This window comes from Phocoena phocoena, chromosome 18 (assembly GCF_963924675.1).
Source record: "Phocoena phocoena chromosome 18, mPhoPho1.1, whole genome shotgun sequence".
NCBI classification, from domain to species: Eukaryota; Metazoa; Chordata; class Mammalia; order Artiodactyla; family Phocoenidae; genus Phocoena; species Phocoena phocoena.
The window spans coordinates 13,237,285-13,251,529 of NC_089236.1; the positions used below are offsets into that span (position 1 = coordinate 13,237,285).

Sequence of the window (14,245 nt, forward strand, 5' to 3'; positions counted from 1 at the left end):
ATCACACGGTCAATGCTGTGTGTGTAATATTTTCAACAATGCTTGTTTGAACAGATAAAAGTCAATCTGTATAAGGAATAAAGATGGAAATTTATCGATATTATTAAAAGCATTTTATTTTATTAAAAATTCATTCTTTACTTAAAATAATTCAAAGCAAACTCATACAAAACAATTGTATTTTTGGTATGTTTGCCTAAATATTATTTAAGTAGTATCTCCCCTTCCCCACTCCCAAGGGAGCTGTCTACTGGTTTTGTCTCTCCTTGTAGAATTTACCAGTGTCATTAACATAGGGAGGCAATCAACAGAAATTACACACAAAGCTTTGTTACTTTTTTCTCACCAATGACCAAGTTATTGTGCCACACAAAATCCTTTAGAAGGACTACTAACAAGGTATTATAAAAATGCATCGACTGGCAGAAAAACACATTTGTTGAGCTCATATACCACATGCCAGTGCCATCACAGATGCTGACTATAGCAAAAAAAAAAAAAAAAGCACAGTTCTTGGCTTCAGGAGCTCACAGTCTTATGAAGGGGAAAGAAATGTAAAAAGGAAATTATAAAGTGGTAAATGTGCATGCTCCAGACATAGAAGAGGGAGTGCAAACCCAGCCTGAGAGAGCAAATGTGGGACCTTTCTGAAGCCGAGGCTTAACATCTTGAACAGGGGGTAGGATCTAGCCAGAGGTAATGGTTGTATTTCAAGGTAATAAAATAACAAGAAAGTTTACAGAGGTAACGTTCACAGATCACAGCACAGGAGAGGAAATAATAGCAATCTGGAATGGCTGAGCATACAGCAAAAGTCAGGAAGGGGTGAGAGATGAGTCTGGGCAGGAAGTCAGCGCCCAGATATCATCTATCCTGTTGGGGAGACTGGGTTTTACTTTATGGGATCTACAAAGTAAAGGATAGGAAACCAGGTTATAGTTTTAACATAACATAATAGAGCAGCATTATTCACAGTAGCCAAGAGGTGGAAACTGCCCAAATGTCCATCAATAGATTAATAAACAGAATGTGGTATATACATGCAGTGAAATATTATTCATACAATGTATATACAGCGTATACATACAGTGAAATACATGCAGGGATGAAACTTTGATACATGCACAACATGGGTAAACTTGAAGATACCATGCAAGTGAAATAAGCCAGACACAAAAGGACAGAGAGTATATGATTCCACTTATATAAGGAATCTAGATGAGTCAAACTCATAGAGACAGAAAGCAGGATGGTTGTTGCCGGGTGCAGGGGAGAGGGGTGAATGTGGACTTACTGTTTAATGGGTAAAGTGTTTCAGTTTGGGAAGGTGAAAAAGTTTTGGAGATGGATGATGGTGATGGCTATACCACAATATGAATATACTTTAAAAATTTTACTGTGGGGAATGTTTACATATTAAAAATTCTGAAGTGTGGTGTGATTTTGGATGGAATGAGATTGGAGCCACGGATGCAGGGAAACTGGGTGAGACACACTAGTCTAAGACTTCATTAAAGAGGGCAGGAGGAGTAAGGCTGGAAGGGAGGAAATAATTTGGGAAATAGTAGGGAATATAATGGGCAATAAGATGGGCAGGCTCTGGTGGTTTACAAGAACCTCGATGATCTACGCTCTAAAACTTACTGGTTCAAAACAACAGTGTATATTCAATATTTCACAATTTTGTGCATGCCTTAGTCAGTTCAGGCTGTTCTAACAAAGTACTATAGACTGGTGGCTTAAACAAGAAACATTTACTTCTCACAGTTTTGGAGGCCAGAAAGTCTAAGATCAAGATGCTACAGATTTGGTGTCTGGTGAGGGCCTGTCTTCTTGCTGTGTCCTCACATGGTAGTAAGAGGATTAGAGATGTCTCTGGGGTCTCGTATAAGGGCACTGATCCTTTTCATGAGGGCTCCATCCTCTTGACCTAATCACCTGCCAAACGCCCCACTTCCAAATATCATCATATTGGGGGTTAGGTGTCAACAGATGAATTTTAGGGGGACACAACATTCAGTCCATAACAGTGGAACAGGAATCTGGGCAGGACTCAGCTGGTTGATTCTTCTGTTTCACATGGCATCAATAGAAGTTACTCAGCAGTATCCAGCTAGAGGATGGCCTGGTGTGGGAGTGTAAAGAAGGTCCAAGTTCACTTCTCTTGTAAGTCTTGTCACTGGAGTGAAGGGTTGGAAGGCTGGGCTCAGGTGCGACGATCAGCAAGAGTGTGTACCCACGGCCTCTCTGGTGTGATGGCCTTTTTAGGACAGTCAGACTTCTCACACGGCACCTCAGCACTGCCAGACAGCATAAGTGGAAGCTGCAAGACTTCTTACAACCAAGCCTTGGATGTTACAGAAAGTCACTTCTCTTGCATTCTATTGGTTCAGGCAGGTAGCCAAGGCAGGCTCTGATCGAGGAGAAGGGTAATTAGATGGCATCTCTCAATTGAAGCCATCTTTAATCTACCACATCAAACTTTGGGAGGTGATGCATATAAAATAATCAAGGATGAGTCTCAGATTTCTAGCATAAGTAACTGGGAAGGCCTTATACTCGAACAGAGACGACAGAAGAAAGCCAGGCTTAAAGGGGAAGATAATGAGTTCATCTCTGGGAAACAGCAGTTTGAGAAAATAATAAAGATTATATGGATTTATGTATTTAAACCATGATTAAATTTCGCAGATTTTAGGAAAGCCATGAGCCTTAGGATTGCTGATCCCTTTACAACCTATTCTTTGTCATTTTCTCTAATCTCAGCTCCTGCCACTCCTCTAATTTATGATCAGTTATTTAGCACTCCTATGTCCTAAGCACTATTCCAAGCACTAGACTTTCACTGATAATGAAGTCAGACAAGATAACAGATATAGGTGAAGAAAGACGGATAAAAACAATTAAACACACAAATAAACAGAATCTTTTCGGGCTGTGATAAAGGCCATTGTAACAACATTGTGATGTAAAGGGAATGCCTGGGAATAAAGGGTGAAGGAAGAGGACAGTGATTAGGTGGGTAATCTGGATGTTTGCTGGGAAGGTGATAATATGAACTGAGACCTGATACAGAAGCCACCCATGAGTGCCAGGCAGAGTGAAAGGCCAAAGCAGGGGCCACAGGGTGGGGATGAGGGCAGAAAGAATGAAGGGATTCTTTACAACTCCTAGAGGAAAACATAGGCAGAACACTCTTTGCCATAAATCACAGCAATATTTTTTTGGATGCATCTCCTAGAGTAATGGAAATAAAAGCAAAAATAAACAAATGGGATCTCATTAAACTTAAAAGCTTTTGTACAGCAAAGGAAACCATAAAAAAAACAAAAAGACAATCTACAGAATGGGAGAAAATATTTCCAAACAATGTGACCGACAAGGGCTTATTTCCAAAATATACAAACAGCTCATAACAGGTCAATATCAAAAAAAACAAACAAAAAAACAACCCAATCAAAAACAGGCAGAAGACCTAAACAGATATTTCTCCAAAGAAGACATACAGATGACCAAGAGGCACATGAAAAGAGGCTCAACATCACTAATTATTGGAGAAACGCAAATCAAAACCATAGTGAGGTATCACCTCACACCAGTCAGAATGGCCATCATTAAAAAGTTTACAAACAATAAATGCTGGAGAGGGTGTGGAAATAAGGGAACCCTCTTGCACTGTTGGTGGGAATGCAAACTGGTGCAGCCACTATGGGGAACAGTACGGAGATTCCTCAAAAAACTAAAAATAGAGCTACCATATGATTCAGCAGTCACACTCCTGGGCATATATCAGACAAAACTATAGCTTGAAAAGACACATGCACCCCAATGTGCACAGCAGCACTATTTACAATAGCCAGGACATGGAAGCAACCTAAATGTCCATCGACAGAGGAATGGATAAGAAGATGTGGTACATATATACAATGGAATACTACTCAGCCATAAAAAAGGAGGAACTCATGCCATTTGCAGCAACATGGATGGACCTAGCGATGATCATACTGACTGAAGTGAGTCAGACCGAGAAAGACAAATATCACGTGATATCACTTAGTGTGGAACCAAAAAACGTGACACAAATGAACTTATTTACAAAATAGAAACAGACCCACAGACATAAAAATCAAATTTATGGTTACTAAAGGGGAAGGGGGAAGGTATAAATCAGGACTCTGGGATTAGCAGAGTCACACTACTATATATAAAATAAACAATGAGAACCTACCGTATAGCACAGGAAACTATATTTAATAACCTGTAATAACCTATAATGGAAAAGAATCTGAAAAAGCATATATAAAGAATACATATAGGGCTTCCCTGGTGGCGCAGTGGTTGGGAGTCCTCCTGCCAATGCGGGGGACGCGGGTTCGGGCCCTGGTCCGGGAGGATCCCGCATGCTGCGGAGCGACTGGGCCCGTGAGCCACAACTGCTGAGGGTGCGCTCCGGAGCCCACGAGCCACAACTACTGAGCCCGTATGCCGCAGCTACTGAGACCCATGCGCCTGGAGCCCGTGCTCCGCAGCAAGAGGGGCCACTGCAGTGGGGGGCCTGTGCACCGCAATGAAGAGTAGCCCCTGCTTACAGCAGCTAGAGAGAGCCTGCGTGCGGCGATGAAGACCCAATGCAGCCAAAAATAATAAAATAAAATTTAAAAAAAAAAAAAAAAAAGAATACATATATAAAAGAATATATATGTATAACAGAATCACTTTGCTGTACCCCTGAAACTAACACAACATTATAAATCAACTATACTCCAACTTTTAAAAATGAATCCGATGGACCTTAATTTAAAAAAATAATAATGAAGGGATTCTCCATCCTCCATCCTCTTTTTTGCCTCCCTGCGTCTGCACATGGTGTTTCTTCCCGTAATGACTTTTTGTAACTTCTCTGCCTGGATGACTCCTGGTTTTCCATGGAAACTCAATTAAGCCACTTTTTCTTCAGGAAGTCTCCCCTAAAACCTTCAGACCAAATTAGGAGGCATTTTCCTGGGCTCCAGGAAGGCAGCTCTGCCACAGCCTCTGTAACCCGCACTATGACATTTGTGTTGACTTTTCTTCCATCCCTAATAATCTGGTAGTTGTTTGAGGGTAAGGCATTTGTCTTTGATTTCAGCATCACCAGCAAGTAGCAAATAGTAAAGCCTCTTTTTTTTTTTTTTTTTTTTTTTTTGCGGTACGCGGGCCTCTCACTGCCGTGGCCTCTTCCGTTGCGGAGCACAGGCTCCGGACACGCAGGCTCAGCGGCCATGGCTCACGGGCCCAGCCACTCCGCGGCATGTGGGATCTTCCCGGACCAGGGCACGAACCCGTGTCCCCTGCATCGGCAGGCAGACTCTCAACCACTGCGCCACCAGGGAAGCCCTAAAGGCTCTCTTAAATAAGTGAGTGAAGGGGCTAATAAGGAAGGAAGACAGGGAGGGAAGGAGGAAAGAAAATGAGGAAAATATCGTAAATGAGGAAGGTAGCATGTAAAACGTTAGTGCAATCTAGCTACAAAGGAATTTTTAGCTTATAGTCAGCATTTTCTGCTTGATTAAGTACTGCAGTACGCACACACACACGCACACACACGAACTTCATCGTATTACCTAAGCAAGAATAAAATTCTAGACTCTAGGACACTTCTGGAAGAAATCCAAACCTGGCCTAGGGCTTGCTGATTTCTCATTTTTCTGTCCTCTGTCTCTGGCGTAGAATGGACACCCTGCAAGCACATGTGGACTTGCACTTGGAGAGACAAAGAGCAGCTCTTGCCCAGAGCTCCCTAAGCCAATCCGCTAGGTTCCTCATATGTTTACTTCATAGCAGCTGCCAACAAGATTTCCAGCCCCCCCCCCCCATGCCCTGATATTAGAGGAGAATGTGTTAAAGGATGAAAAGTTGTTCTGGGCTGCATGTTTCAGAGCCACCTGGGGAAAATCACTGAGCCCAGAGAATGCCATGGAGAGAAACAGCAATGGTGCCCCACATTTAAAACTGAAGTCGTGTTTTGGAATGAGGAAAAGCAGGCCTTCTTACAACATGCAGGGAGCTTGCAACGGGGCAGATGAAGGTAAAAACCATAAAGGAAACAGGTCTTAGTATTTTCGTATTTTTCTGTGGCAGCAGAGGGCATGCCACTGAGTACTCCCTAAAGCTGAAGGGGAAAAGGGAACGGAGTGTGACCCAAAGAATAAAAATATGACCTTATGGGATAGCTTTCCCAGTTCTATATTACCTAGAAGCAATCTGTAAACACGCAGCTTTTGAATTCAGCTTCAGAATCACGAATCACCAAATTACAGCACAGGCATCATACATCCTAGAGGGTTTTACTGTATGTTTCTGTTTCCAAGAATTGAGACAAAAAACAACTAACCTTTATTGAGAAAAAATGTGAATATGCCTCATATGGTCGAAAAACAATGAGGGTAAGAGAAGTTTAAAAGCTCCCTCTTCTTCCCATGATTTATAAGGGATCTTGAGCAATACTTTATATTGTACCTCAAACCATTAGGTTTTGTTGAGAACAATTATGTTTCTGTTCCATAAAGTCCTAAAAGACAACCTATTGGGTTTTTGTATTTTCCAGGAAATATGTGGGTTGGGATAAGCTGTTAAATCCATAATTTCAAAAAGTGGTGACGCTGAATTTTGTTTCATGATGAGTGACAGCGAAGATATGAAACATTAAATAATGACCTAAATGAAAATAACCCTCAAATTTAAATGTTAATTTGGGGAAATCCCCTGGAGGTCCAGTGGTTAGGACTCCGCAGGGGGCATGGGTTCGATCCCTGGTCTTGGAACTAAGATCCTGCAAGATGCATGGCCCCCCAAAATGTGAATTTTTTGCAAAAGGAGCAAAAGAAATTGTTCTTCATCACTGACAAATGAAATGATCAGATCTGAATAATGAAAAAGAGCTGATATTGCTACCCTTGTTTGTCAATCATCATGGAGTCAGAAGCACCAGTTTTATACAAAAAAGTAATTCACTGGAGGACCAAGAGAAGGTTTCTAATTCACCATGAAATTTTTCAAAGATACTATCATTAACCTAATGTTTTTTAAAATTTTTATATTACATTGGACTATAGTTGGTTTACAATGTTGTGCTAGTTTCAGGTGTATAGCAAAGTGGTTCAGTTATACATATACATACATCTATTCTTTTCAAATTCTTTTCCCATTTAGGTTATTACAGAGTATTGAGCGGAGTTCCCTTTGCTATACAGTAGGTCCTTGTTGGCTATCTATTTTAAATATAGTAGTGTATACATGTCAATCCCAAACTAACCTAATGTTTTTAGTTTATGTCTGCGGCAAATGAAGGCTACATTGGAAAGAGTTGTTTATCCTGCTGATGCAACGCATTTTTATTAGGTGAACAGAAGAATATACCTCTTTAAAAATAAATTCCTGAATTGTTTCCTTTTTGTATTTATTAAAGCAGTATCAAATACAAGCTATGTTTTATATCTAACTTAAAGTTAAAAATTGCTATTTTATGTTTTGGAAGATATACATTTATCACACTCTAATCAGTACAGTTTAAAAGGCTGAAGTTATACCATGCTGTGGACATATACAATTTCATATTTAATTGTGGAAGAAACAGAAACAATCATTTTCAGATATGAATTAGGAAAAGTGGTTGCATGTCATTAATTAGCTGTAAAGAAACTCATGGGGATTGAATTCCAAGCTCTAAAATCCTAGTGTTAAATTAAATGCCTAATGACCTGTCATAGTTCCGTCAGCCAGGCTGACAAGTCCTGAACAGGCATTTGCTTCATCCATTATCCAGTGGCAGGTGCTGAAATGTTTGGTCCCCAGGAGGGGCCTGGGCTGAGGCCTTGGGGAGCCTTGATCATCTTTTGCCTTTGCCTAGCAACAGCCGGTGTGGGCACTTGCTTGGAGGACAGAGGCAGGGCCCAGAAACTGGTCAATGAGTGTGCTCCGGAGAACAGAGGAAGAGGAAAGTAAGCTAAAGAAATGCTGTTTTTTATCCCTTTTACAAGTCTCTTAATTATTTACGTCACTCAGTGTAGCCTCATGTATCAAAACCCTACCATATGTCTGGCATTTTTGATGAGCTCTGCTATGATAACAGTTCCTGATTCTGAGGTGTAGCATGTAGCAGTCAGGTTCAAAGGGCATACATAATCAACCACCTAAAATATATTTTAAAAATGCAAGGCAGGGCTTCCCTGGTGGCGCAGTGGTTGAGAGTCCGCCTGCCAATGCAGGGGACACGGGGTTCGTGCCCCGGCCGGTCCGAGAAGATCCCACATGCCGCGGAGCGGCTGGGCCCGTGAGCCATGGGCGCTGAGCCTGCGCGTCCGGAGCCTGTGCTCCGCAACGGGAGAGGCCACAGCAGTGAGAGGCCCGCGTACCACACACACAAAAAAAAAAGCAAAGCAGAAGGACAAATTAAAATCAAGTGTGTAGTATATAATCTAAGTTACTTTTTAAAGCTGATAATGGAAGAATTAGAGCATGGACAACCCTAGGGTCTGAGATAAAGTTTATGCATTTTTGATGAGAATGTCTTTTTAACAGTTTAGCATAATGATTATAACAATAGACTGTAAGAGGATAAACTTTAAAATTTTCCTATTAATTAATTAATTTATTTTTAGCAGTGTGTATGTGTCATACCAAACTACCAATTCAAAAGTGCAATTCGACCCACGAGGCCTAGATAAATATTCAGTACAAATATTAAAACATTTAATAATGAAGCTGCATTTGCTTCATGGCAAATGCACTTAGCTTTTTATACTGAGGGTCCATGAGGGGATAAGCAAAAACAATGATAATATCAGTCATTACTAAATATAATAGATAGCTCCTCTTCTGGACAAATATGCCAGGAAGTATGCCTAGATCTGGACTTGTATTGTCCTGCTTCATCTTAACTACTGACCTATGAAGTAGGCAGTATTTTCCTATTTTAAAGGTGAGAAAACAAAAACTTAAAGGATAATTGGTCTAACATCACATACCTGATTAGGAGCAGAAAAGAGGATTATATCCACTGCACAGGCTTCATGTGTTTCATAGGATATTTTATTTCAATGATACAGAGATGAGTTACTGGATACCAACAAAAAGACATCTTTCCAATAGTTCTTAGATGGCCAGAAATTTACCTGAAAGAAGGTGTGGCTACAGTATGCACACTTAGATGGAAAGTTTTTATCAGTTCTAATGCATGCAATGACTTGTAAGTTTCTTCCTTTTTTTTTTTTTCTTTGTGTATGATCCTTTTAACGTGTTGTTGGATTCTCTTTGCTAGTATTTTGTTGAGGATTTTTGCATCTATATTCATCAGTGATATTGGTCTGTAATTTTCTTTTTTTGTAGTATCTTTGTCTGGTTTTGGTATCAGGGTGATGGCGGCCTCATAGAATGAGTTTGGGAGTGTTCCTTCCTCCGCAATTTTTTGGAAGAATTTGAGAAGCATGGGTGTTAGCTCATCTCTAAATGTTTGATGGAATTCAACAAATTCCATCAAACATTTAGAAGCCATCTGGTCCTGGGCTTTTGTTTGTTGGAAGATTTTTAATCACAGTTTCAATTTCATTACCTGTGATTGGTCTGTTCATATTTTCTATTTCTTCCTGATTCAGTCTTGGCAGGTTGTGCATTTCTAAGAATTTGTCCATTTCTTCCAGGTTGTCCGTTTTATTGGCATAGAGTTGCTTGTAGTAATCTCTCATGATCCTTTGTATTTCAGCAGTGTCCGTTGTTACTTCTCCTTTTTCATTTCTAATTCTATTGATTTCTGTCTTCTCCCTTTTTTTCTTGATGAGTCTGGCTAATGGTTTATCAATTTTGTTTATCTTCTCAAAGAAACAGCTTTTAGTTTTATTGATCTTTGCTATTGTTTTCTTTGTTTTTATTTCACTTATTTCTTCTCTGATCTTTATGATTTCTTTCCTTCTGCTAACTTTGGGTTTTGTCTGTTCTTCTTTCTCTAGTTCCTTCAGGTGTAAGGTTAGATTGTTTATTTGAAATTTTTCTCGTTTCTTGAGGTAAGATTGTATTGCTATAAACTTCCCTCTTAGAACTGCTTTTGCTGCATTCCATAGGTTTTGGATTGTCGTGTTTTCATTGTCATTTGTCTCTCGGTATTCTTTGATTTCCTCTTTGATTTCTTCAGTGACCTCTTGGTTATTTAGTAACGTATTGTTTAGCCTCCATGCGTTTGTGTTTTTTTCACTGTAATTCATTTCTAATCTCATAGCATTGTGGTCAGAAAAGATGCTTGATATGATTTCAATTTTCTTAAATTTACTGAGGCTTGATTTGTGACCCAAGATGTGATCTATCCTGGAGAATGTTCCATGTGCACTTGAGAAGAAAGTGTAATCTGCTGTTTTTTGGATGGAATGTCCTATAAATATCAATTAAATCTATCTGATGTATTTGTAAGTTTCATATTTAGTATTTTACAATCTTTAATCATGTGAAATTTTTCATCAATTTCTTCTAGTTGCATATTAAAATTATTCTAGTCCCTTAAAAAGAAAAAGAGCCCTGAGTCTTAAACACAATACCCTAAAAAAAATGAGTTGATACTAGTACATGTGATTTTAGAATCAGTGGGAATGCACAGGAATGAAGCTGTTTCCTTTGTTGTTCAGGGAAAAGATTGTTAATTACTTTTAGGCTCCCATGACAACTGGCCAAAGAACTACAGGAAAAACTCAAAGAAGCAAATTCAGGTATCTTCAATCTTAAGTATTTAGTAAGTAGCAATAGATAAAGCAGCCAGTGCTAATGTAGAATATTTAGGGCCAAGTTAAAAAAAAAATGAATACATTTTTTTCAGAAGTTTCTTTTTCTCTTTCTTTTTCATCTTATATTACATGCATAGTTTTTTCCAACTTTTGTTCTAGAACAATTACTATAATTCACCAATGAAAAGAAAACCAATATTTTCTGGAGGTAGAAGTAAATAGATTTTTGAGAACTTACTCAAAATCAGTGATGGAAACAACAATTACACTAGGTGATAAGTGTAATAGATCTGAATTTTCCTTATTTAATGTTCAAATCCATGGAAATCTAATGAAAAATTTATTACTCTTCTGCAATTTGCAATTGACTTCTTAACTTCTCATTCCCGACAAATCAAGAAACTAAGCCAGACATGAAGGAAGTTTTAGTATTTTCATGTGCTGTTGGACTAAAGGCTTTCCTTTATTAATAACTTCTAATAATGTATTTTATTAGGATCATACCTTATAATTTACTAAGAGCCTTCACACACATCCACTCATTTTACACTTCCTACAAATCTGTGAGTAAAATATTTTATACGTATAAAGAAATATATATATATAAAATCAAATATAAAGTCCCTTAAGCAGATGAGAAAACCGAAACTCAAAGAGATCTGTGTGACCCTCTAAAGTAGCAAAACTTATAAATGGCAGAACCAGAAATCTTAGTGCAGAGATTCTAAAATTCATTAGTTTTACCATCACACACCATTAACTGTGTACATTTTAACACAGATGTCAAAAACCATCACTAATTATTAACCTACTTACCACCCCTCTTCAATGTGTTTCATCATCCGTAATCTGGCAAACAAGAAATATCATGCACTTACAGCTAAACAGAAAATGCTTTAAACCCCCAACCTAATTTTGGAGTACCAGTTTCCCTCACTGCCATTTAAATTCTGTGGCATCTTGATGGATAAAGTCTGGCAAAACTCACCTCTTTCTGACGGTACTTAATGGCCAATTTGAGTCTCGCGAGGTCATTTCCACTTTGTTCTTCTAGGAGACTGTTGTCATCGCGGTAATTAAGAATGATTTCCAGCTCGCGGGAACTTCTTGTCTGATCCAGTAGGTCCTTAGCAAATTGTTTGCACTGTCGTGACAGCTCCTCATACTCTGACTTGAATTCATTTTCCACCTTACTCAGTTCCTGGAGCTCCCAACTTAACTGAAAGGCTGTGAGAAAAGGGTCTTCACTGGACAGGGCGATGAGAGAGGGGCTGGCCAGGGCCTTGTAGATGTTGAGTCTGGAGCGGGAGTGGCGGAGACTGTCCACATCCGAGCTGGACACGCATTCGACGCAGTTGCAGCGGACCTCGTGGGGTCTGGGCACCGAGACGCCTTTCTGAACCAAAAGTTTTATTATCTCGTAATTATTTGTATGGGCTGCCAAAATGATGGGTGTAATGTCTGGAGTGAATTCAGAGAACTGCTTATCAAGGAGTATGGGAGGCACCTAGAAAAAAGAAAGCAGAGGTCGTGAGTAGTAACGCATTTGCTCAAGCCTGTGAATTTAAACAACGCGCTATAGCAATGTTGAACAAGATTCATAAGTCTTTTGTCAGGTTTTTGGTTTTTTTGCAGGAGAGTTAGGGCTTTTTTCCCCTCAAAGGACAATAGAAAATTAAACAAAAACTAGCTCTGCAATAGAATGACACATTATTCTTTGTTCAATCCGAATCGTGATCTTAAACTCAGTGCCTATGGAAACTCTTTGATAAAAGACTTTCTTGCTCCCAACTTATTTTCTGGCTGACAATCTTTGCTTTTCTTCCCCAGTGATATGGGCTCCATAAATAATAAGAAAGACGCTACAAAATAGTTGATGATTTGTTTTAAACCCAAGATCTTCCTCTGCAATAGAAGGTTTTAAATTCTTCAGTCAGGTTTTTGCTTGTTTGTTTGTGTTTTATCTTCTGCAGTCCTAAGATCCACCCTGCGATTACAGGTGGCAGTGGAACGCAAGAGTGCTAGCCCCTCTGCTTTGTGTTTTCATCCATTCCTTTATGGTATATTTTCCAGATGACAAGAGGTGCCCCATTCTAACATCGCTGTTATTAGAAATAAATGCTTCCTGTGGAAGAACCTTAAAAACATTATGCTAAGTGAAAGAAGCCAGTCACAAAAGATCACATATTGTATGATTCCATTTTTATAAAATATGCGAAACAGGCAAATCTGTATACGGAGAAAGTAGTGATTGCCTAGGCTTGGGGGTAATGGAAGGGATGGGAGGTAACTGCTAAAGGACACAAAGTTTCTTTTGAGGGTGATAAAAACTTTCTAATATTGTAGTTATGGTTGCACAACCCTGTGAATATACTAAAAATCACCGAATAGTATACTTTAAGTGGGTGAATGTTATGGTATGTGAATTATATCGCAATAAAGCTATTAAAAAAGAAAAAAGTAAGAAAGAAATGCTTCCCAATGAATCAGGTCACCAATGCTCTTATGAACAATTTCCTTTGGGTTATACTCTAGGAATGGTAATGACAAAAGTAATTTAATAGGCACTATGTAGTAGGCCTAAAGCACATCCACCCTCACTATTCATTATTCACATTTTATAGACATGGTCTCTCGCTGAGTAAGTGGGAATCCTGCTATTTGAACCTAGGTCCGTCTGTCTGACACCCAGGCCTGTACGTACTGCACTACACCCTGCTGCTTTACAATTTTTGGTTTAGTATTTCTTCCTGCTGGTGCAAAGTCACAGAGGCCTCTATGAAAATAAATGCTACATAAGGACAAGTTAAACAGGCATGGCAGAAAAAGTGATGACACGCCACATTAAAATATGCTGCTGGTCAAATATGATTAAAACCACAGAAGGATCAAAAGAAACAACTATGTAGAGAAAAACGAAAGTCATAGGAAACTTCAGTAGCACTACTTTTAAGTAGAAGTGTTATCTTTATATGAGAATAATTAAACTCAACTGCTTTTAATTCATCTGGCCATTTTGAATATCCATTTATTTCATAAGACACACACACACTATATATATATATATATATATACATATTTTTAAGATATTCAGTATTTTATTTAATTTTTTAGAAGACAATTTATGTATTTCCCCCACCCCTTCCTTTAAGTTAGTGTGACAATTTTCCATAATAAACGACTTAAAGGAAGCTTTGGTCAAGAATGGAATGAAATAGCAAAACAAAACTCAAAAAAACCCCAAATCACTACTGCTTTTTAAAAAACCCCATCACTTTCACCAGTTATATTCAAACAAAACACATAAACTATATATACTTAACAGACAGCAGTCTGCTGGGAGTCTGACAGGTCAGCCTAGCAGGCACATGTGATTGTTTATCCAGGTCCCAGAGGGTAAGTAAGCATTGCATTGAAAAATAACAATAAAACAAAAACACTTAAACAACTGCCTGTTATTGAGTGCTAATTACACACCTGAATCAAGTATTACATGGAGT

General features: G+C 38.9%; 1 protein-coding gene across 6 annotated transcripts in view; it reads right to left on the reverse strand.

The window, feature by feature from the left end:
• The window catches only part of TRPC4 (transient receptor potential cation channel subfamily C member 4), a 124,757-nt gene that overhangs the window by 74,956 nt on the left and 35,556 nt on the right, over positions 1–14,245 (reverse strand). For 5 of the 6 annotated variants that reach the window (XM_065896264.1, XM_065896267.1, XM_065896266.1 and 2 more), the window contains exon 2: positions 11,734–12,252. The exons of the other annotated variant lie outside the window; for it this stretch is intronic. In XM_065896264.1, the coding sequence (XP_065752336.1) occupies positions 11,734–12,252 (519 nt within the window). The remainder of the gene's footprint in view (positions 1–11,733; positions 12,253–14,245) is intronic. 6 annotated transcript variants of the gene reach the window in all.